General features: G+C 34.7%; 1 protein-coding gene across 1 annotated transcript; it reads left to right on the forward strand.

Moving 5' to 3' along the window:
• The first annotated feature begins 5,186 nt into the window (after nucleotides 1-5,186).
• AFP (alpha fetoprotein) lies at nucleotides 5,187-24,478 on the forward strand. The gene is made up of 15 exons (XM_019665317.1): nucleotides 5,187-5,310; nucleotides 6,121-6,172; nucleotides 7,163-7,295; nucleotides 9,246-9,457; nucleotides 10,581-10,713; nucleotides 11,901-11,998; nucleotides 14,354-14,483; nucleotides 16,393-16,607; nucleotides 18,209-18,341; nucleotides 18,884-18,981; nucleotides 19,561-19,699; nucleotides 21,555-21,778; nucleotides 22,906-23,038; nucleotides 23,981-24,035; nucleotides 24,370-24,478. Exons 1-14 carry the CDS (start codon nucleotides 5,226-5,228, stop codon nucleotides 24,023-24,025), a joined length of 1,830 nt encoding a protein of 609 aa, XP_019520862.1. The 5' UTR covers nucleotides 5,187-5,225; the 3' UTR covers nucleotides 24,026-24,035; nucleotides 24,370-24,478.
• The last annotated feature ends 1,181 nt before the right edge of the window (nucleotides 24,479-25,659 follow it).

The following is a 25,659-nucleotide window of genomic DNA, read 5'->3' on the forward strand; positions in this document are numbered from 1 at the left end:
TGGCATAGGCCACAGACTTTCTTTATTATTTTTCATACTCTGGGATTGCTATAGAAGCTAGGAATAGAGGGGTCATAGTGTTTCTTTATCAGAGAAAGTATATGTCACTACAAAAAACTACTTAGAAAGGGCTTTTTCTATGCAAGTTATTGTTCTTGAACTTTTAGGAGATGCTTTCAAAATATTATTGTTTTCCAAATAAGTCATGGGGTGTAATGTAAAGCATAGGGAATATAGTCAATATTGTGATCGTGCTGTACAGTGTCAGATGGTTGCTGAACTTACCATGGTGATCAATTCTTTAGATATATAAATGTTGAATAACTATGGTATACATCTGAAACTGCTATAATATTGTATGTTAGCTATATTTGAATACAAATACTTTAAAAATATTATTGTTTTTCTTATAATTTATATGAGCTCTGTGGACAAGTTAAACTGTTTTAAGGACCCATGTTTAGCCTAGCAGGAGCAGCCATGTAAGGAGAAATGTTATTAATGGATCATAGAATTTTGTGAAATTTATTTCTGATTGGGCCTGACTTACTTTGCTCTATTTCTGCTTGACTTATATTGATGTTTTACTTCACCTTGCTGACCTTGTGGTACTTCTATCCTTTCAAATTTGGCAGGCTAATTGGTTGCTTTCTCTGACTCTGATCCTTCCCACTTTGTTTCTGGTGTAGAAGGGAGGAAAAAATATCCACCCCCTCCCTCAAAAAAGAGGCAAAATCCCTTTGATGAAGTAAAACTGTCCCCCCACTCCGAACCCCCCCCCCCCGCCCAGCAAAATACTTTGATAACTTTTGGGAAGCAGCAAATGTGAAAGGTGATCGCCTTTCTCTTTTCTCCTCTATGATTTAGAGAGGCCCAGATTAAACAAAGGGAGAGGTTACCTGAAAAACAATAACAGGAAGAGAAAGTGGAAGCAGAGCTAGATGAGAAAAGATAAAAAAGAAGGAGGAGAAGACACCAAGAAAGGGAGTTGGTCAGGGCTTGATATGAGGAGAGTCAGGTGGTGTTGATACAAGCTGAAAAAGCCTTTTCATGTTTTATTTCAAGTTCCTTGATACAAAGTTGTTTTGGGGATTTCTTGAAAAAGTGATTGAGTGGTAATGAACACAGGGCTCAGGACAAAGAAGAGATAGCATGTATAGGAGAGAAGATAAAGCATAGGAAAAGACAGACTTTAGAAGCACCAAAAAATAAGAGCTACAGGTGCCAAGGATAAATGCAAGCAGTTCTCCATGACTCCTGAATTCTTAGAAATCTGAAGAGGGTGGTGGTGGTAATTCTGGTTGCTGTCCATAGGTGGAATCATTATGAGACTGGAGGTAACACATCTAAAGGGACAGAAGACCCTATTGAGCTGGAGGACTTTGGGGACATTCATCCTGCTAGAATTTGAGTTATATCTGCTTTATGGAGTTTTTTTTAAGCTCATTAGCTTCCTCCCAAGACCTAGGCACTGTCCTCTTCTCATATCTGTCCCAGGGTATCTAGACCCTGAATATCAGAGAAAATATAAATGCAAACATCTCAGTAATGCTGTGGGGAGAAAGGTATTTGTGTAGAATGAATTGAGGATAATTAGTGATTCTGACTACAAAACTATGATTCAGTGCCATTAATTTTTTACTTATAGAGGTAAAAAAAAGCAATGCAGAAGTCACAAAAATGAGTCATTGAAGTCACCTATCTAGGGAGAATTACATAAACTTATTAATGACTGTGATATAGGGTCAAACATGAAATACCATGAACAAGCAATCTAAAAGGTGTCATCAGTTGCCAAAGGTAAGAGGGTTATTCTCTAGTTAAGGAGTAATCAGGTACACATTCATGGAAAAGTATTTAATATAAACCTTAAAGTATGGATAAATATTTTTAAAAGCATCAATGGGGAAGGGGAAGAGAGGTAAAACAAACAAACAAACAAACAAACTTTCAAATAATCAACCACTGAAACCAACAAACAAAAAAAACAAAATGGACCCCAGGGAAAATAAGTAGTCCAGAAAGAGATGGCATTTTGCTAGCAATGACATTTGTAGCTTAACTGCTGTGAGCAAGAGTACATCTAATAGCAATGCTGATCATGAAAGTAGTTACCATTTGAAATATCTGTTAGGTATCAGATACTTTAAATACATGCTTTCGTCTATAACTAAGAAAGAAAAACTTCAGGGGAAATATCATTTTCATTACATATGTGAGGAAATTCAGAATCAGAGAGATTAAATTATTTGCCTAATGGCTATATGGCTAATAATTGACACAGCCAAGATTAGAATCTGTCTGATACCAAAGTCCAGTTTACTGTGCTTTGTTGCTTCTGAGCAGTTTCAAGATTTATGAAAAAGTAAACAGAGTCAGAATTGGAGCAATGGAAAAGCATTTGAGGTGAACTATGTACTTAGGCTAAACTTTGAGCAATGACACATATAGATCAAGGGTTGTTTGCCATTAGTAGATAAACTCTGGCTCAAAACTCCTTTTAGTAGCTTGCCTCTTAAAATTTGGTGTTCTTCTGGGTACCTCTTTTCATTGCAATCCCTCTTTTCCCCCCAGTTACATGGCAACAATAACCCTTTACAAGATGATGGCTCCTGAATCTCCCTCTTGTCACAATCTTGTTCCAGAGGGTGAGACGGACTATTCAGCTGCCCATCTTCTCCACGTCAAGGTCTTAAAGACACTGCAACACAAAAATCAGAGTGTTCTGCTTAATAATTACACTAAATCAACAGGCATAAACCAGGACTGTTTGAGCAAACTGGTCACTTTAACTTAAGCTCAATACATCCAAAGCTAAACACGTGTTTGGTAAGTAAGTTCTTTTGATTTTTATCTCGTTCACCCACTTAACTTCACCCACAGCTCTTATTTCCCATTAGCATTGCTCTCATCCAGGCCACTTACTGGGTCATCATATATTATTTCAAAAAACCCCTAACTTATCTTCTTATCATAATCTTGTGCCTCTCTATGACAAGAGAGGTGATTTCAAAACAGAAATGTGATTTTTATTAGCTCCCTTTTGTAGTCTCCTATTATATTAGGATTAGGTGTAAACTTGATTTAACAAGTCTTTGAGATGTAGCCCCTGCCAACTTTGCAGAAAACCTCCTTTATAGAATAAGGCCCCTCACCTTTAAACCTTACATGTCATTGAAAATGCATTTCTTCCAGTTCCTTAAATATGCCGTGCTTGCCCTCACCAGTGGATGTTTGCACGGTTTTCTACATTTGTCTAGAGACACTTCCCCCTCTCTTTATTTGGTTCACCTCCAATTTTTCTTTCTATTTCCAGTATGATGTTACTTACTCCAGAAAACCTTACTTGACACCCTCCAAAGATGTCAGGTGTTTCCCTTTTCACTCCACTTCTCACAGCGTCCATCACACCTTATTGTGATTGCTGACGTAACTGTCTGTCTCTCCCACGAGATGGTAAATGCAGCGAGAGTAGGATGGTGCCTGCTTCTTGTTGCTGATTATTCCCATCAAATTGCAGTGCCCGGTATGCAGACTTCATCTTTTTGTTGAATGAATAAACAAAACTCCCATCTATTAAGTACTACCCTCTGCAAGGCCGTAGTCTGAGTCATGGCCTCAGGAGGTCCAATCACCATCCTCATTTTATAGGTGATGAAAATAAAGTCCAGAGAAATTCAATAACTCAGCCAAGACATGTAGTGAATGAGTGGCGGGGAAAAATTCAAACCTGGTCCCGCGCCCACGTGTTTAACCACAACACTACACTGCTTTTCTGGTCATATGTCAGGGAATTACAGAGATCCGCTTGGTAAGGTAGAATATGGAAGGAGATTAAGGGAAGACACAAACCCAGCACAATATCAGGGAAAGACCCAAATTGGACCTGGACTGACAGTAAGGTTGGTTTAGTCTCATCAGCATCCAATGAATGAGACTGGTGGCTGACACAACACGCCTCTCGCTTGATGTATGCATATCACTTATACTTACAGGTCTTTTAATGTACATCCATAATATTGAAATAATCACAATTTTGTAAATTCCTGCTATTTGCTGGAAGTTTTCATATGTCCCCTCTAAGCATTTGATGAAATGATGAGATTAACTCTCCCAGCCTTGAGCATATTTCCATATCATTAAATATTCTTCCACAAAATTATTTTGATGACTACATATTATTCCATCTTATGAATATTTATTTCTGACTCTAGCTCATTTGATTTTTTAGTATTAACGGATATTAATATTAATTAGAATAGTGAATCACCTGTGAAGTTTTAGAAAATACTGATGCGTAGGTCCCAACTTCAGAGATTCTGATTTAATTTGTCTGGGGTGCAGCCTAGTCATTGGGAATTTTAAAAGTTCCTCGAGTGATTTTAATGTGCAGCCAAGATTGAGAACCCTCACAGGTAGGGAAGATATATGATAAACCACTCCTATAATCAGGTGGCATTTATAAGTGCCCTTTATTTACTATTAACATAATCATCTTGAGTTATTAAATGACCAGTACAGCTGACCCACTTCACAGTTTGACACACACACAAAATTATTTTGAAACAAATAAAATCATTATAGGACTTGCTTCATCAGAGTTTATGCTCTAATTTTTCTATGTTAAGCCATGCACAGTATACTAAATATTTAAAAATGGACCTTATTGACATACAAATCAGGGGAAAAGGATTTTTGAGCTAAACAGCAACCTAATAATCAAGAATAGATTCTTCAGTGAAAGTCTGAATTGGCCAAACAATGTGTCCAGTGCATGGCATATGATAGGCATTCAATTAATATTTTTTAATGAGTTAATAATGAATTTATTTGAATTTCATACAAATCCTGGTATCTTTATGGCTTCATTAACTTTTTAATTTAAAAGGAATTAATTATTGTACAACTTAAGGAAAAATCATCTCTTTGAATACTCTGTAGTTTGAGAGGAATATTTGTTATATTTGCAGCATGGAATGAATTTGCAAGTTTTTTTCTTTTTCCAGCCCAAAGAGGTCTGTGTCCCTGAACGTTAAATACAATAATCCCTGTGCTGTTAATTATTGGCAAGTTGTCCATTTGCAACCTAAGGAAATAAAGTAACAGATATACCAATAAGATTACTAGTTAACAGGCTTTGCTTGAGAAGGGTATAAAAGAATTTCAGCATGATTTTCAATATTCTGTCCCCACCATTGCCAACAACAACGAAATAACTAACAACCATGAAGTGGGTGGTATCAATATTTTTAATTTTCCTACTAAATATTACTGAATCCAGAACAATGCATAACAATGCATATGGAATAGGTAAGATATATTTTTTCTTTTTTGTCTTTTGTCTATATCAAAATTCTTAAATTTACATTTATTCATTTGTCTTGATTTATTTACCACACATTGTTCCACACAGAGAAAAAATATTTAATTAATGAATATCTTTAAATGAATGATGAACTTGCAACTTTACAAGAGGTTTATAATCATGGCAGTACTTAACATTATCTATGAATGGTTTATATGATCCATGTTGAATTAATTTTTTTGTACATTATTTAATTGGTATACATATATTACTTTTATATATGTATATATAAAAGTATATATAAAAGTTTATACACACACACCAGGCCATAATCCTGGCTCTTTCACATACAAAGCCCGCTCAGGCTGGTAAAATACGCAATAGAAGTAACATCTTTATTCTTCAGAAAAAATGGGTCATTATTTAGCTGTCTGAAGAAGAAACAGTGTGACTGGGGTACAAATGGGCAAGCAAACTGTGGTGTAAGCATTTTCAAAAGGATGAGTAAAATTGATACTTTTAATCATTTGATTTGCAAATTTATTAGAGCATTATAGTACATGGGAGAACCAAACAATGGGAAAATATAAATCTGGATTTTAGTACTAAGTCTACTATAAATTATTCTTTATTGCTTAGTTTTCTAGTTTCCTCAAGTATAAAATTAAGATGCTTGAATAGATGATCCCTAATGTCTTCTCATTTCTAAAACTGTATAGTTCTAACTTAAATACAAACATTTACATGTAATAATGATTACTTTCCTGGTTGCAGTTGAAAACGCCATTTCTCATAAAGTTTATTTTGCTTTCCAGCTTCCATATTGGATTCTTCCCAATGTTCCGCAGAGGTGAATTTAGTTGACCTGTAAGTTTTGCTTTTATAAATTCACTTTAAATGTGCAAAGCAATGATAATTTTAATTGAGTAAGTAAATGAAATTGTATAGCCCTATGAGTTTTTAAAAGTATAAAAGCAAATTGGACAATGTCAAGAAAAAGTTATTTATATTGAATATCAAGTTGATATTGAAGAGGTTGAGCTGTTGGTCCACACTTTACATGTTAACCTCTAGATTCCTTGCAATTCTACCAGACATATCAGAGTTTAGAAACTGGAGATTAATACCTGATCAATAGCAACATATATGAATTCAGGAAAATTTCTCATCATTGCCATTAAGATGATATTGTAATATTTTCTATTCTGAATACTATTTAAATCCTAGTAGCAAAAGAGAGGAGGTAAAATGTTCTACTTTCTGTTATTTGTAGAGAATATGTTCTTCTCTTGAAAACTATCTTTCTGCTTCACACTTCTGAAGTTTCTAATAAGGAATAAAAGTTATGTGTCTCTACTACTGTTCACACACAGAAACCTGCTAAAGCAACACTTTGATGTTGCAATCCATAAGCCCCGTGGTCTTGGATCAGACCTTGATCATGCTAGGAGTATACACAGGTATACTGATAACCAATTCTTTGCTTAAATTTAAAAGGGAATATAAAGAAAATAGATAACTATGAAGAAAATATATCATTACAGTTGCATTACAAAAAGGAGGAACCATTCTCATGGGAAATCTACTTCTTTTGGTTTTTTAACAGATACACAAAAAGGTCAGATAATTAAGTTCATGAACTTTCCACCATGTAAACGCATGGTGTATATTTATGGGGGTAGAGTCAAGAAGAACACTGACATTTTCCTGGATGGGTAGAACCTAATTTCACATGAAGTTTTAGCAAAGATTACCCCCTAAACAGGTTACAACATAACAGAAAACAAACACTAAACTTGAGAAAAAGAAGCTTGACGGAAGTCTGCTCCTGAAGCATTCATATGTACTTTTTTTCAGAGCTACCATATTTTTTGCCCAGTTTGTTCAAGAAGCCACTTACAAGGAAGTAAATAAAATGGTAAAAGATGTATTGACTGTGATTGCAAAACCCACTGGCAGTGAGCAGGCTGCAGGATGTCTAGAAAACCAGGTGAGTGAATAATTTTTTTTTAATTTTTAAATTTTGTGACATTTGACCAAAGTTTAACATGCAGAAGAGAAGATACAGGGATGGTGTGAGAAATACAGTTAAACATTTGAAGAACTGCTGTAGGAAAGAGGCATTACATTAATTCTGAATTGCTAAAGAGGGAAACAATGAGTGCTTGTTATAAAGAGATAATATAAGCATGGTAATTGAGAGCTAAGGTTCTGAAATCAGAGTATATGGGTGACCATGGGCATGTTTCTTAACTTCTTTGAGCTTTAATTTCCTTATCTGTAAAATAGGTGATAATAATAGCTTCCATTTCAGAATTGTCATGGAGATTGATATACTAATAGTAGGAGCTGATTTTTGTTAAGCACACAGTGACAGGCATTATCCTAGGGAGTGATATGCACTCATTGATAATCAAAATATTTTATGACATCGAGCACAGCACTGATGAATCAGAATGGATTCCAGTGAACTAAGAGACTAGCAGAATATCATCTTTGCTTACAAATATAAATTCATTACATTTTTACCATAATCCTAAGGTACAGATGCTAATCTTCAGTTGAGGAAACTGAGGCACAGAGAGGTTAAGTAACTTGCTTAAGGGAGGTGGGAACCAGGGTTTAAACTAGGCCATGTGGCTCCAGAAATAACAACCTTAAAACATACCCTCCAATATAGTGAATGTGAGGTACATAGCACATATGTAAGGTTGCCAGATTTAGCAAACAAACAAGCACAAAGCATGAAGCCCACTTACATTTGAATTTCAAATAAACAATGAATAGTATTTTTTGTATAAGAATATCCTAATGTAGAAAATCAAATAAATAATAGTTATTATTATTTTATCTCAATATAGAAAACAGCTTTATAATGATTAAAGCTACCCAAATAGGGAACAAAATGCCCCAGAGAATCCTTTGTCATGGTGGGTTGATGAAATGACCAGATGTCAATGTGTTTGGGATGTTGCACAGGAGATGCCCTTTTAAAGATATAAAGTACTTTCTAACTCTGATGATTTGATTATTACAAAAAAAATCCCTGTGTTGCATCTCCATTTTTGGCTTGTAGTGAAAATCTTCTAAAAATGTGTATAAATTAAACAATATACATTACATAGTGCAACTTTACCTCCAAGGAGAGGTTCAGGGCAACATGACAGGTTGGTGACTTATCTTTATAGACTTAAAGGCATAACTTTCATGTAGATTGGGAACTAGAAGTCTTACTTAAGATATCTAGGATTCTCTAACTATTAGCAGTTATGAAAACTAAATAAAAAGTTTCCTGAAATGAATTAAATACGTGTATTCCTCGTAGTCATTCTTTAGAATATTGGTGTTGTCATTAGACTTTGGTAAAATTAAAGCGAGAAGGATGTTTAAGGATTTCAAACATTTAAAATGTACATTTTCAAACATGTTAAATCTGTAATTATGACCCACGAAAAGTGTTTGTAGCTATTTTTTGTTCCATATCAAATTATTTTTATTTTTATCTAAAAATAATATACAATTTTAGATTAATGGTTTATCATAAGAATTCCACATGGAATGAGTATCTATGTCTGAAAAGTGGCTTATATAAAAAAGAAGAGCTTATATATATTATTGGAACAAATTGCTGATAACATAAAGAGGAAAAATAAATGTTTTTTGGGGGGGAACAAAATATTTTTTGGCCTGCTTTTCTTTTAAAATAAAAAAATATTTGTTTAATAAGTCATGTGTATTACTGAAGTTTGGAAACTAAAATTCTTTTTTTGCAAAAGGCGTCAAAAAAGCTATCTCATCAGGTTAAAAGTAAGTATATTGAAATTTGTGTGGGGAAGTATTTTCTTAATCTATAGTCCTGATTTTGGCTTTTAGAAAACTTTTCGCGTGTCTTACAGAATTTTTAAGTTAGTCTTTCATTAAAAATAAACCTTTCTTATAGATATCTGCCTTTCTGGAAGAAATTTGCCATGAGAAGGAAATTCCTGAAAAGTATGGACTGTCAGACTGCTGCAGCCGACCTGAAGAGGAAAGACATAACTGTTTACTAGCACACAAAAAAGCCGCTCACGCAACCATCCCACCTTTCCAAATTCCGGAACCTGTCACGAGATGTAAAGCATATGAGGAAAGCAGAGAGACATTCATGAACCGGTAAGGATCCAAAGTAGATTAAAACCCCAGAAAGGGAGCAGTACCAAGCAGAATCTAGCATCTCTGCAATTTACAAATGTACTCTCAAACATGCAGAAGTAGAAATAATGTTTGGTGTTTCATCTGCTGAGGTCCCGCACCAGGAAAGTAGGTGAGCAACGTTCAGTGTACCTTTATGCTCCACAGAATGCTACATAGATGCCATAGAGACCATGCACCAGACCCACAGGTCGTTCCTTTAGTCTCCTGTGATACACCTTGATTTTTCCTCGAATCTCTCAATTTTAGTTTGCCCAAGAATATATTCGTACCACACAAAGCGACTCCTTCTAGAGTCAAATATTTGGTGTTTTGTGCTAAATAAATTTTCTGAAATTAAAAAAAAATGTTAGTGATCCAGGAATGTTTAAGATACACAAACATGGCCAACGTTTATTGTGCACCTTACTGGGCCCATGTGAGAGCAACATGTGTGCTTGGAGCATATGATCACATTAATGCTCACAAGTAGCCTTTGAATTCCCCTTGTCCTCTTTCTCTTCATTCTTCTTCCTCTTCCACTTTTGCAGATGAGGAGATTGAAGGTTATAAGGTTAGAATGACTGGCTGAGGGCACACTGCTAGTGCATCCCCAACTGGGGTTCAAACCCAGGTTCTCTGTTGAGAAAGCCTGTACCTAATGCTTGATCACTTCTGTCTCCTAAGTTGCTACCTAAACAGAGAACTAGGGAGCCCGCCCTTAGAATATCTCTGCTCTGGAGGCCTGCTAAGGTGGATATCCATTCTACATTAATGAGAGAAAAAAAAAATCTACCTTTCTGTTTTACTTCATGGTGGTGCAGCCTCGCTGGCCCCTGAAACATGTCTCAGTAGGCTTATGGAAAAGGACACTTCAATAAAAATCATAGCCAGCATTTCTGCCTATTTTGTTCTTAAATTAGAATATGGTATCAGTTGTCAGATTTTTATTTCCCCTGGGGATTCTTAGTGAGGAAAATTTTTGACAGCACATGGGAAAAACATGATTATTTTCTGAATTTTTAATTACATTCCAGAGTCCAGTTCCAAGCAGAAGTCTTATTTTATGTGCTTGTAAACCTTACAGTTCTATTTCATTTCACAGATGCATCTATGAGATAGCAAGAAGGAATCCCTTCCTGTACGCACCTACAGTTCTTTCTTTGGCTTCTCACTATGACAAAATAATTCCACCTTGTTGCAAAGCTGAAAATGCAGTTGAATGCTTCCAAACTAAGGTATTATATTTGTGTGAATACCTGAACCAATACTTTCATCTGGCTATGACTCATTAAAACCAACAAAGTTAAAAATGGAAATACGCTTTGTGTGTGGAATATCATTTCCAGGATAGAGCATATTTCAGCAGTCTGATACTCTTTGGGCTAAAAAAAACAACTGGATTTGCTTTCTTTTTATTCATTTTCAGCCAAAATTATTTTATTACTAAGGAAATGAATTTGGTGAGAATAAAGAAAGACAAAGGTAGAGGTGATAATATGAATGAAAGAAAGAGGAGTAGGAATTGAAAGAAGGAACTGAAAAAAGATGGAGTAGGAGAACAGGAAGAGCAGAAGGAAAGTGAAAACTATGACAAATGCTTAATATTCACTATTTCTTTTAATCCTTAGAACAAATTTGAAGTACATTTGATCCTTGAACAATGTGGGGATTAGGACTGTCAATTCCCCACTATAGTTGAAAATCTGCGTATAACTTTTGACTCCTCCCAAAACTTAACTACCCTTGGTATCCACGGGGGATTGGTTCCAGGAGTCCTGAGGATACCAAATCTACCGATTCTCAAGCTCCCTGTATAAAATGGCATAGATCAACTCAACAATACAGGTGTTTATTGAAAAACATCTGCATATAAATGGACCTGCAGAGTTCAAACTCATGTTGTTCAAGGGTCAACTATATTATTGTCATTTAACAAACAAGGAAACTTAAAATTAGAGAAATGAATAGATTTCTTAGGTTCAGAAAGCTAGAATAATACCATAACTAATTACTTGCCACCAGAAGTCTTACAACAGAAATTCCCTAAGAATTATGACTATTCCTAAAATGTCAGGCTGTAATACAATCATGTTTTGTGACTGAGCAGACATTTAATAAATTAACAGCTTTCAATCTGTTTTAAAGCAGTTTAAAAGTACAATTGCTTATTCATTATTCCAAATATAAAAATTATAAGGTTTCATTTGAAGGTATTAAAACAAAAATCTGTCTGGCATAGATGCATATAAACCAATCCAAAAGAATAAATAAGTGAATATAGTTCTGCAAAAATGTATTACATTTTTAATTTTAGTAAATTTTTTATAGTTTCATATTTTACTTACATCTGTTGTTTTTGTAATTATTAGAGCCTGTAAAAGAAAATAATACTCTTTTGATGCCTTGTTTCTTCTATATCTAGGCAGCACCAATTACTAAGGAATTAAGAGAAAGCAGCTTGCTAAATCAACATATATGTTCAGTAATGAAAAATTTTGGACCCCGAACCTTCCAAGCCATGTAAGTTTAAGTCCTATCCAGGGAAGAAGTGAGATCTATAGAACTCCTACCATTTTGCAATTTGAGTTCATTTTCTCTTTGTCACTGTTGTAGAGAATGAAGTTCCCTTTGATTAGGGCTAATGTGATTAAGAAGCATGAAATTTTAGGATTGGAAGAAAGCTAACAGTTCAGTCTATTGTTTTACATTTATTAACCTAGATGAGATAATACTTAAAAAAGACTACTGAGATTTATACCATTTATCTATTCTTCCAGATACTTTTAAGTCCTGGCCTGCAAATTATACCTCATAGTTAGACTTTGTTTTCCTAGATTCTCTTCAAAATACATTAGTCTTCACTGAGTGTCATTTCATATTTTGGCTTAAGAAGAAAATTTTTGTATTAGTTCTGCTTCCTAGTGTGCTATTAAGTCCATTATGTCAATTGTTGCTTCCTAAGCAAATATTCACTTGAGTCAATAATATTAGGATCATGAGTTAGGAGAAGAAAAATGTCATGCTTGAAGAACTAACATGTATTCTTTTAGCTGATGAAAGGAATGTGACTCACTGAAGTTTGTTTTCTTGTCCCAACTACTAAGAAGCTCGAAGCACATTTGGAGTTTTTCAATTGACCACGTTAACTCTTACGCTTAGCATATTTGCCATCTCCCTTTTTCCTTGATTGTCTCTATCTGTCCATCAATCTATCATCTGTCTATCTACCCATCTTTATCTATCTATCTATCTATCTATCTATCTATCTATCTATCTATCTATCTATCTATCTATCTAATCTACCTCATCTTCTATCTTTGTTGTTACAATGAAGAGGAATATATGCTAAACCCAGTTGAATCATCTAGTCCAACCTCTTCATTTTTACACATGAGTAACCTGAGGGCCAGAGAGATTAAAGTAATTTGCCTAAGACCACTGTCCTGGACATCAGAAGCCAGTTTTTCTAAGTCCTTGTCATGATTTATTTTCACTATACCTATTTGTCTACTATGTCAGTGATCGCTAATTTTCTGTATCATGATAATTCAGACATTGAAATCAGATATAAAAATTAAAATTGCCAATGGTTTAGAGCTGTGCTATCAATATGGCAGCCACTAGCCACTTGTAGATTCTGAGCATTTGAAATGTCAGTGCAAATATGGAACTGTGCTCTGATTGCAAAATATGGTATGAAGAAGAGAATGTACAATATCACATTAATAGGTTTTTATGTTGATTACATATTAAAGTGATATTATTTTTTATATATGGTGTTAAAATATATTATTAAAGTGAATTTAACCGGTCCCATTTTATTTTTTAATGTGACTACCAGAAAAATTTAAATTGCATATCTGATTTAAAGTACTCTTCAAATTTTATGATGAAATATAGATTCTAGCATAGGAAAACATCTGAGCTGCCAATCAGAGTATTAAGTATATGCATTCAAAGTTTATTTCTTTTTTGTTTGTTAAAGACATACTTAAAAATATTGTATATAGCAGAGACCTAGTTTAAAGTTGTTAGTCATGGCATTAGTTCCAAGAATGACTGAAATTTCTTCTTGGAAGATGTCACACTTATGCTTAACCCTCTCACTTTATTAGAAACTTAAAGATTGATTCATGAACTGGTTTACTTAAATTTAACTTAGTAATAAAATATAAATTATATATTATTATAATGACTGTTATTTTATATCCATAAGCAATTAAACTTAAATGTAAATTTATGAAGAAAACATAGGCAACAATACTAGCTGCCCTAGGCAGTAGCAGTTTCACCTAGACATCTCTTAAACCTAATGAAATATGCAGAAAGAACAAGAATTTTTATTTCTTATTTCCCTTTTGGGCCACATCACATGTCTTGGCATGGTGACATGTCTGAATGTTTAGTCTGCTCCACTTTCTTGTCCTATTTTATTGATTTGTACGTATACACCTCTCTTAGTCTTCCCAGAAGTATTTTTTTCTTCCCAAGTAAAAAATGATTATCATTTTCGTGAAAATTTTCATTTCTTAATTGTTTATCCTTTTCAATTTTTTCTACCAACTCACTACAACAGTTCCAAATGCATAGCATCAGGGATGAACAGCAAGATAGATTTCATTGCAATATACAAGAAAGGTTTTAAGGAAAGGTAAATCACTTCCAAACCATTTGTGGGGCCTGGTCACAGATAACAGAGTTTTGAAAGATTGGGCTGGAGTTGACAAGACATATAACACCTTTCCTTTTCTTTTTAAGCAATAAGAACGTTTTAGTTCTTTCTCTTTGGAGTTTTAACTCTACTAATACTCTAGAAATGTTATTTATTTTTAATAGATATCCAAGATTGATTTTTAATTCACTTTTTCCTTCCAGAACCATTACAAAACTGAGTCAAAAATTTTCAAAAGCTAATTTTACTGAAATTCAGAAACTGGTTCTGGATGTGACTCACGTCCATGAGGAATGTTGCAGAGGAAACGTGCTGGAGTGTCTGCAGGATGGGGTGAAGAGTTTTGCTTCTTAAAAAGGAACTATTTCTACTCTCTTTTCTTTCTTTTGCTCTCATTCTAAAATGGAGAAAGCTATCTGACTTGAGTTGGTCACAGGTTATGGTAACTAGCTGATTCAGTGAAGTTACAGGCTTCTTGATAGTGAAATTTGAACTGTCTTTTGTGGATCCTGCCTTTCACTTAATGGATGCTCTCCTCTGGTGAGACCAGTGCCTACTCATTCTTACTTCTAAAGGAGATGGTAACCTCTCAGAAGGCCTCCACATAGGATCTTGGGGGGCCGGCTCTTTACTTTTAATGTATTTGTTTTTCCATCCACTTGTCCTTTCATTTGACAGATATATATTGAATACTTTTATGCACAAGCCACTGTTAGAGATACTTGTTATGAAGGCATAAGCTGACCTCAAGGCATTTATAGGCTGATAGCAGAGATAAGACATGTGACCTCATTGGAGTGAGGGACTCTCTTTTGTTTACTGTTATCTTTATAGGCTGACAGTAAAATGCCTGGGCATACGGAAGGCACTCTATTATATATCATATATGTAGTATATGAATACAAAAAATAACACAAGAAACAACAAAAATAACACAAGAAACTATTAGATAAAGCTAGTCATGTCAAAGAGAGGGGTGAACAAAGACTTCTAAGAGAATTAAAAATCAAAACCAAACCACCGCAACAACAGAACCCTTGAGCATGCCATGGTCAGTCACGATTTAAGCTGTGTGGCATTGGTCTCTTTTGGCCAAACCTAGGTTTCCTAGATATTGCACAAGAGGCCTATCTCCAAATTACTCTCCCTCTGGTCCCCAGTGATACACCGTCTTCTCTAAGGAGGCTTACACACCATTTCCAGAAAGTTGAAAGTGAGGATAAAACGCCCACTTTAGCCTAGTCCCATGCCAATCTGGCTGAGATAGTCTCGGAAGTCAGCAAGAAGCTGAGGCTGCAGGGGAGGCCTGAGGGTGACAGTCTTGGAGCACAGGCAGAGATCCTGGTGTAAAGAGCTGGGGAAGATGAACTGAGAAGAGGCTGCCCCAAAGACAGATTTTCTTATTTCATCTAGTTTTCTCTTTAGAAGTATTTACCTGCATTTAAGGAAAGTAATAAGATCAATGTTGTCTTACTTTGAGGTCAGTTTTCTCAGCTTTAATTGATAATTTTGTTAACTAGTATGGTCTTTTTTTTTTTAATTAGTTTTTCAATTTTTGGAGCTCATAAGCACCTTTTCTCTTAAAGTGGAAAAATTAATTTCAGTATGGTATGTGAGTTGGATTTAATGGCTGAATAATGGGATTTAACTGTCCCTGTGGAGCGCGGACAGAATGTTCAATCCTGTGGTAGAAATATATGCGTATGTATGGTCGCTTCTTTCTGGCCTCTCTGGTGCACTGCCATTTTATTATCTTTAGACTGCCCTCTGGAGGTCACAGTGGGTCACTGCAGATTGTTCTGTTAAAGATGGAGCTGAAAGTTTGCTCTCCGTGTTACATCAACAGCAAATATTGTCTAGTAGCAAATTCAGTACTAATAGAAAGATATACATCAATGTGAATATTATTTGGTTTGAGGAGTACATTTCTCTCTTGTTTTTAAAAACTTCCTATTAAAATAAAAGAGTAGGTTTTAGCTGACAACTATGAAAAGAAGAATTGAACAAACAGGTGGAAAAGAGTGAGGAAAGGCAAAGTAGAGAGAAAGCAGGAGACAAGGTAAAATGTCTTTTTTCTTCATCCTTTCTTCCCTTTTGTTCTCCTTCCTTTCTTTCGTACCCCTTCATCCCCACTTCCTTCCCTCTTTCCCTCCCTCCCTTTATTCCTTCCTAGAATTGGCCCTGAGGTCCTGCATTAAAGATTAAATCATTAAAAACTTATACTTTATTTTTCCTGTTACAGGGAAAAATTATGTCCTACATATGTTCTCAACAAGATATTATGTCAAGCAAAATAACAGAATGCTGCAAATTGCCCATACTTGAACTTGGTCAATGCATAATTCATGCAGAAAATGATGACAAGCCTGAAGGCTTATCTCCCACTCTAAAAAGGTTTTTAGGAGATAGAGATTTCAACCAATTTTCTTCGAGGGAAAAAGATCTCTTCATGGCAAGGTAACACACTGTGTAAATGTATGTTCACACAAGTAAAACTTATTATATGGCTGACGGCTTTGTGTTGTTGAAATGAGGAGTAAGGCTATGGTTTTTGAGCTCTGTATGTGAAATTAATGCTGGAATGTTCTGAGACAAAATATATTTAAGCAGATAACTAAGGAATAAGGAATGGAATCTATCTTATATTGATAAGAATTTCACCATTACTGTTATTAATTGGTTTGCTTTTTAGACTGTATTTTATTTGTATGAATTTCTCTGGAATTAGTAACATTGTCATCCCTGTATGGGTTACTCATATGAAGACCACCATTGAACTTCCACATAGGATATGAACATTTTTGTAATAAAAAGTGCTTAGGATTAAGATGTGCTTATTCACTGTGCATATTTTAAAAACTTTCCCCCAAAATATAACTCAATAGATAATGCTATATAGAAGGACTTTTACTGGAATCGTTTATTTTCTATTTATTGAGTACATGTTTTATTTTTGTAAGAAAATAAAAAGGTGTTTAGAGACATTGGCAGTATAGTATTTTGTTGTAATGTAATTGATAGGACATGTTCTCATTCTGTTTGCTTTTAAGGGAAGCAAGCAGTTAATACATTTTCCTTTATTGTGTATCTAGGGACACTATCGGAGGAGGGATTTGCATGCCCTTAGGACATTATACTTAATGATCTTCAAGGGTCTTTCTAAATTTAAGAGTCTGCTTCTAATGTAGTAATGAAAATAATGGCCCAATTTTCCTTTAATATTCCCTGAAGATATTACTCTATTGTCGCACTAAAATTAGACATCCATACATTGCTTGCACAGCTAAATAAAATTATGCAAATAAGAACAAAATCCAGTTTTATGAAGCCCATATTGACAATTTATTGGTGGCAGGACTAACATAACCTATTTCTATAACCTTGGAATACAATTAGTAAATTCAAGAATTATCTTTAAATTTGCAGATCCCTACACATCCATAGCTAATTGTTTGTTTAATAGAAGCAGTTCTTCAACTGGAAAGGTTCTTTGCAGTAGAAATTTTCTCGGCAAAAAATCATCTTTCCCCAGACAGTTGTGTGGCTTCCTTCACCCAGGTTTCTGGTCTGAAAGAGCTCCCCAAAGGAAATTTTCTTGACCACACACTCTAACTTAGGTGTCACCCCTTTCCCTATCTCCTATCTTCCTTTATTTCTCTTCACTGATTTATTACTACTAGAAATTAGATGACCTATTTCTTGTTTATTCCTTTGTATCTCCCTCTCATGTATGCTTTTGAGAGGTCAGACATTTTGTCTTATACATTATTGAAAATTTGCTACTTAAGGAAATGCTTCCATAGAGTAGGCACTGGAAAAATATTTGTTGAATGAAATGCACAATTAAAAAGTGAATATGAAGGGTGAAAAGAAAACAAAACACCATTTTAAAAGTTTGAGGGATGTAATTTGTACTAATAGTATTGCAATGCATATAGTTCAAATCATATTTGATTTCCAGGGTTATTTATTTGAATTTTAGCTTCTGCATGCCATATAAGAAAGGAATAAGTCTTTTCTTAATTCTAATAGCATGATATTTTTGACACATATTTCAGATTTACTTATGAATATTCAAGAAGACATACTAAGCTTGCTGTCCCAGTAATTCTAAGAGTCGCTAAAGGATACCAGGAGTTATTGGAGAAGTGTTCCCAGTCTGAAAACCCTCTTGAATGCCAGGATAAAGGGGTAAATTGCTCTAGATTTTTAGGGGGAATCTGAAATACCAGATTGATATCCTCCATTAAAAATGCTATTACTTTGAAAGCATCTAATTATTAACTAGTGGTTAGGTAGTTATATCTATTAACTAGTAATTTAAATATTAATAGTTATTAACTAATAGTCAACAACTAGTGACTTACTATAGAAATAAAAATGGTGCACAAAAGTTCTTTGAAGCACAGAATAAAAATATGCATTTTTGAACAGCTCCAGAAAGGCAAGAATTTGTGTAGGAAGAACAAAAATCCTTTACTCAAAGATTGAATCCTGTCATCAAATAACTTTCTGATGTACAAACTTTTAAACTTAATCTTCCCAAAGTCCATTTGCTTTAATTCTCACTTTACCATCTTTAATACTAAAACAAAACAAACAAACAAAAAACCTCTAAAATTGCTTTCTCTAAGGTTGGTGTCATAATAGAATAAAATATTATTGGGCAATTTCTATATACAAAGTTATGTGTCCAGGAAGAAAAAAAAATGTAATAATGCTTGTATTTTCAGGAAGAAGAATTAGAGAAATATATCCAGGAGAGCCAAGCGCTGGCAAAGCGAAGCTGTGGCCTGTTCCAGAAACTAGGAGAATATTACTTACAAAATGCGTATGGTTTCTTAAGCAGTATTTTTAGTGATTTAAAATTATGAACTAGTGAGGGAAATATACATCTAAATTAGTCACCCATGGCTACTCTAGTTTCAGCCCCCATTTCAGACTGGAAGTCAGTGTAATGTGATCACCGATTTCCCCTGATAGAAGGCAACCTTTCCCATTTCCCTCATTTAGGAAGCAACAGGACTGGCCTTGAAGCCTGATCTGTGGCACTGGCTTTGAGTCCCCCAAATTGTGCAGAATTTTGCAGTAAAGATATTTGTTCTGTCATAGTCTATTATTGTTAAAATACCAAAAGATCCAAGTTAAAATTACTGAAGCTCCCGAGGCTGGGAATAGGAGTCAACCTGTCCCGAGTTGGTTTTCCCATTGTGATATGTTGGTATGATGGGGATGTAAGGAGTGGTTGTTAGAGTAAATGCATCTCAAAAGCTGGTCCAAATACTATGTAGATGAAAAAATGAGCTGAGTTCACGTATTCTGATCCCAAAAGAGGGTCTTTGAGAAGAAGTGAGGAGTCCAAAAACTTGTAAATTACTTAGCAGGATTTGGTGGAAAATGCCTCTTTCAGGTTTCTTGTTGCTTACACAAAGAAAGCCCCTCAGCTGAGCCCACCTGAGCTGATGGCCTCCACCAGGAAAATGGCAACCGCAGCAGCCACTTGTTGCCAGCTCAGTGAGGACAAACAATTGGCCTGTGGAGAGGGAGCGGTGAGTGTTTTGTTTAGTCCCATCTTGCTCCTGTCCTGTTTGATTAAAATAGACTCTTAATTCTCATTTAGGGAAAATAGTAAAAACCAATGTGAAGGTGGCTTTACTAGACTTGTTTGATTAGTTATAGTCAGGGGGGTATGAGAACGCAGCTCTGAATAGCTAGCCTGTTTCCTAGCCAGGCTTCCTATCCTTCTTGAATGGCTGGTGGAATTGCAACCAGTTCATTCAACAATATCTGAGCAAGCTTTATGTATAGGGAAGATAGAATGACCAACAACACACCATTCAATTCATGATTTCCGTTTTTTGTTCACTAAATACTTTAATGTTGAAAAGAAAAAAGAGAAAGCTTCATGTTTGATAGATTAAAATTCGTCATTTTATTTTTAGCCATACTTATATTTTTACCTCTTGTAGTATAATATTATTATGCTGATAGGGACAATTTGTTCCCCTTGGCAGGGTGTAGGGTACAGAACAGGGTAAGTCCCATTTTCTCAATAGTAAAATGACTAATGTCTTAGTGTCATACATGTGATTACAGGTTGATTTTTTTCGTTATTTTTTTCCCTTAAAGTCACAGTTGTAGTAAACAAAATTGTGTATCATTTTTTCCCTTTTCCCCTCCTTGATGACAGGGACTTATTTGTTAGTTAGTCTTCAGGTCTTGGAACCTTTCACCAAAGATTAGAAGTAAAAGGAGAGTTTCCTTGATTAAGCATCACCTTTGTCGTTTATTGACTTTCACATGTGGGGAAGATGCAGGATGTAATGCCACAGGAGTGGAGGTGCTAGAGGCCTCTTGCCTACAGTCCTATCCTGCTTCCACCACTTGTTAGTCACGTCATGCTGGGGAAGCTAGTTATCTCACTAAGCTTGAGCTTTTTTCATCTGACATTTGAGGATAAAAATTGTGCTGCCCTCATAGAATGGGTGTCATGCAGTAATCTGCTGAACTCACTCAGCACTAGCCTGATACATGCTATGCACAAAATATGTTGGCCCACATTACAAGTTGTTAGCAGGTGCTTAAGAGATACCTCTGAAGTGTGGAAGGCAGGAGGATTCTAAATTAGGAAAGCCTTAATGACACACACATTGGCCCTATTTCTTTTCAATTAGGACTGTATATTAGCATTCTCTCTCTCTCTTTCTCTGTTTCTCATATACACACACATGGTAATACCTTGGTTTGCGAGCATAATTCATTCTGGAAACAAACTACTCGTATTGCAAAACATCGCTCGTTTACCATGTTAAAATGTATTAGAAATGTTTGCTCATCTTGTAGAACACTCACAAACCACATTACTTGCAATCCAAGGTTTTACTGTATATATATATATATATATATATATATATATATATATGGTCCTTTCATATATATGTATCTGTATATCTATGAATATAGATATAGATCTAAAGAAAGGACTAGATTTGTGCTATTCTAATTTTCAGAAATTCTCTGGATCCCAAGAGTAAAATGGAAAACACAACTAGATATACATAGAAAATGTGAGCCATGTATTAATTTCCTAGGTCAGGGCAGAGATTTTTTTTCCCCCTTTGGAAGCGTGTTTCAAAAAGCTGACACAGATAGCTGAAGGGACTGTCCTCACACTACCTATGGAACATCTGTCACTAAATGCTGAGGCTTATCCCAAACAAATAGGTAAATAGGAATCTACAACATGGCAGCACATGATCCTGCACAGACAGCAAATTTTCCTGTAATATTAATTAAAAATTACTAGACCTTAAAATTATTACAACAATCTTTTGGAAGTCTGAATCAATGTTATGGCTAATGCTTAACCTCTTTGCTTTCTTTTTTTCTCGTTCTTCTAACTAGGCTGACCTTATTATTGGACAATTGTGCATTAGGCATGAAGAGACTCCCATAAACCCTGGTGTTGGCCAGTGCTGCACTTCTTCATATGCCAACAGGAGACCGTGCTTCAGCAGCTTGGTTGTGGATGAAACATACGTCCCTCCACCATTCTCAGATGACAAGTTCATCTTCCATAAGGATCTGTGTCAAGCTCAGGGTGTAGCCCTGCAAACAATGAAGCAACAGTAAGAAATTGTTATTTGCTGGCATGGAGAAAACTGCTAACGCCAAATAGTAGTTGAGATTTCTATCTTACACATTCAGCACTCTTGGGCTCATTAAGAGAATTACCCCAAAGCACTTAAAGTGGTGTTAAAAAATTTTGTCTCAGTGTCAACAGAATCACTGGGACGTAGGTCTGGAATAATTTACTGAAGGAGACTATTTCCTATTTGTAAAAATACCATTGTAACTACTTTGTAATGCATTTATAGATTGAGGAAAAATGGGCAGTATATTTGGGGAAATTAGGGTATATCTTTGCACTAAGGCTGAATACTTCCATTAAAACACTAGAAAAACACTATTGAATCTTTTTTTAAACATTATTTATTCTTTGAAGAGAATTGCCATAATATTTTATTGAGCCATGAAGTCCAGGAGTTAAGAAATAGAATGCACATCTCAATTCATTGTGAGAGGCTTTCTGTAATGGTGATGGTAAAGCAAGTCGATGGAATTCATGCTCTCCAAACTCCCATGCATTTTAATACTGCTTGCTTTGTAAATGGTCTTCCTTCTTTTTGGAAAACCTGTTCTTCCTTTTTTCTCTGTCACAATCTGGGGCATGTTTCAAGGTACGGTAAGAATGCCACCTCCTTCAGCAACCCTTTCCTATTGCCCCATTCAACATTAATTCCTAGATGAAAGTATTGCTAAATGATTAATGCAGGCAATTAGTATGGCAGTGTTCAGGTAAGTGTATGATAATTATGGATGGCAGGGGTTTGGAAAGCTGGACCTTTGAGACTGGATGAGACATAATTTAGAAGACAGAACTGGAAAGGATATTCTAGGCAAGTAAGAAAAATACTATATTACACTACATATAAGTATGGTGGAACTATGAAATGATGTTTCATCTATAATCTGCACAAGTCCAAACCAGTGGAACACTTGGCATGTTTCTAGCCTCAGTCTTGCTGATGAAAGTATTTGACAAGGTGTATGAGCTAAGTCTGGTGATGTTGGATTGATGGAATGATGGTATAGGAAGAAGGTTGCTAGGACTCTGAAAAATACTAGGAGGGCATTAGAAAAATATAACTGAATAACAGACTTCTCTTGTATTTTGTATTATTTTAAATCATAGGTTTCTCATTAACCTTGTGAAGCAAAAGCCACAAATAACAGAGGAACAACTTGAGGCTGTCATTGCAGATTTTTCTGCACTACTAGAAAAGTGCTGCCAAGGTCAAGAACAAGAAGTCTGCTTTGCAGAAGAGGTATTTTCACACTCAGAATACTTGATACAGAATTTTCTGCAATGAGTAATGAAAAGACTACCCCCCACTGAAGTATATCTGTAAAATAATGCCAGAGAGATTTAAATTTCACTTAGAAATAGATTGAAGAATTTTATGACATTTAAAAAATAATTACAGTTTTCTCACCAAATATTGGGAAGAAATATACTTTTAAAACACATTACAAGAATTTGATGTATTTCCTAGTAGAGCAAATGATAAATTGAATATATAAATAATTGATAATTTAGACAATATCTGACTTAAAATTTATCAGTTCAGCTAAATGGATTAAAAGCAAATGTATTGTGCAAACTGGATACTGGGCGAATATTTATAGAAAATATATTTGAACTCATTTGGAAGCATGTCTTTGAACATCAACAGAGTAGTAATTAGGAATTGCCTTAATTTAAATATTTAGCAGTTTTAGCTGGATTTGTAATTGGCTACATTTTATAAGCCTTTAGTTTGTATTACTAAATATATTTGAATGAAGCATCACTATATCTTTAAAATATATTCTATAATTTAGCCTTTTAGTCAACTTTATCTGACTATTTCATAATGTAAAAGTTTGGATTTTTTTAATATAAATTCCAAAGATAGATAATATTTAGAAATGTTGTTTCTCAATAGATAATGTAATTAAGCGTGCTTGAGTATGCTCACTTATCAGTATGTGCTATGTTTTAGACATTGGTATAGGAAAACCAAAATCTACTACTGATATGAATGGATTTTTTTCTCTCTGGCTTCCATTGTCCCAGCTTGTTGGCATTAGAAATGTATATTTTTATTTTTAACTTGGTTAATCTATACACCTGTGAATTCACCCTTGGATAGTGGAGAATTAGTTGTATGACTGGCACAGTCATCCATTTCTTTATCTGATGATTCTTATTTGTTCTTAATTTGCAGGGTCCAAAACTGATTTCAAAAACTCGTGAAGCTTTGGGAGTTTAAATTACTTCAGGTAACAAAAAATTCAGACAAAGCTAAATGTAATGTTGATTTTCCCCAATATCAATCCTTAGTCAAATTTATCCGAAAAGCTATCATTAAATGCTTTTCTTAAAAAAGAAATACAATTCAATAAAAAAAGTTAGTTTAAAGACACTGAAACAAAATTTTGCCCACAATGTTAAATTGGTGATTCGATTAACTCAAAATTATTTTTCTGTTATATCAAAGGCTTCAGAGAATGCCATCAGAAGAAATGCCTATCTAATATTTCTCTGAAATAAAATAATAGAACCTGTTACCTATTTATTTAATTATCACTTAATGTATTTTTGTTCATATTATAGGGGGAAGAGAAGAAGACAAATATGTCTTTCTGATTTGGTGTGAGCTTTCCTGTTTAATTCTAAATGACTTAGTACTTTTTATAAATTATTAAAATGATGATGACTCTTATGTGAGATTTCCTTATTATAGAAATAAATATCTTCAAATGTTTCCTTTTTCCTAGCCTGCTTGTTTATGAAAACTTAAAGGTGATTTCTTGAAATAGTTTTGTATACTGTTGTCTGAAGCAGATTTCAGTAAAAAAGCATTGAGCTTTGGTTATTGTAGGAGATTAAATCCACTCAAGGATGAATTTTACAACACTAAAAACTAGATTATGTGGTGAACTACGAATATGTTACTCCAGAGCACATTATTCATTAAATGACTACTTAACTATTCTAACAGATAAGCTGAAGATGAGAAAAGAAATTACAATTCTATAGGAGCCATTACGAATGATGTTACTCATCATTTAACATCTACTTTTTTCTCAATCTTATTCAGTTCTCTATTCAGACGTTTAAAAACATAAACGTTTACTGTAGTTGTTTTGATTGAAAGTAATTAATATTTTCATCAATTAGTTTTTTTTATTCCACAAATATTTATTGAGCACTCACTGGGTACCAATTCCAGTGCAGTCACTGTCCTCCAGTTGCTCCAGCAGAGAAGGAAGCAACTAATAACAATGGAACAAGGTTATGGCTCTAATAGATGTGAGTCATCTATTCCTGAGAGAATTAAAGGGTAGGTGACACAATTCTGGCTGGGCAAAGTTTCATGTTGGAAGAGACAAACATTTAAGAAGAGCCTTAGAAGGTGACTGGATATTCATCAGTTTAAGTAAAAGAGAAGGCCAATTTATGAAAGAGTAAAATGACCTGTGACAAAACATGATAAATGGTTTTAGGGGAGGACAGGGTGGGTAGAAAGGTTATAGATATGGAAGATCAGCCATGATATGCAAGATTTGTGGGATTGAGTCAGATTCTCATTGGCTTTATTCTAAAGGGTTTGGATAATAGGTAACAGGGGACCAAAATGATATCTAAGCAGAGGAGAACCATCAGTAGTTAGCTTTTAGAAAGATAACCCATGAGGTATGGAAGCTGAGGAGTAAGGTCAAGGGATAGGATAGAGAGGGGCAAGGTCGTCAGCAAGTGGTGACAAAAAGACCAGTCTACCAGTAGGAAGGTTGTTTATTGTATTAGCTTTGAATAGAAATGGAAAAATTACATTCATGCTTTGGCCTCTTCTTTAGGAGGAAACATTTGCTCCAGAATATTAAAATAAACTCAGTTCTAACT

The sequence above is a fragment of the Hipposideros armiger genome, unplaced genomic scaffold (assembly GCF_001890085.2).
Source record: "Hipposideros armiger isolate ML-2016 unplaced genomic scaffold, ASM189008v1 scaffold_439, whole genome shotgun sequence".
NCBI lineage: Eukaryota > Metazoa > Chordata > Mammalia > Chiroptera > Hipposideridae > Hipposideros > Hipposideros armiger.

What these genes read in the sequence shown, in the direction of transcription:
- AFP (XM_019665317.1), top strand. Translation starts at nt 5,226, where the DNA reads ATGAAGTGGGTGGTATCAATATTTTTAATTTTCCTACTAAATATTACT. An exon ending in TTGAATGCTTCCAAACTAAG is followed by an intron (nt 10,714 to 11,900) that starts GTATTATATTTG and finishes TTCTATATCTAG; the next exon opens with GCAGCACCAATTACTAAGGA. An exon ending in TTGAATGCCAGGATAAAGGG is followed by an intron (nt 18,342 to 18,883) that starts GTAAATTGCTCT and finishes TTGTATTTTCAG; the next exon opens with GAAGAAGAATTAGAGAAATA.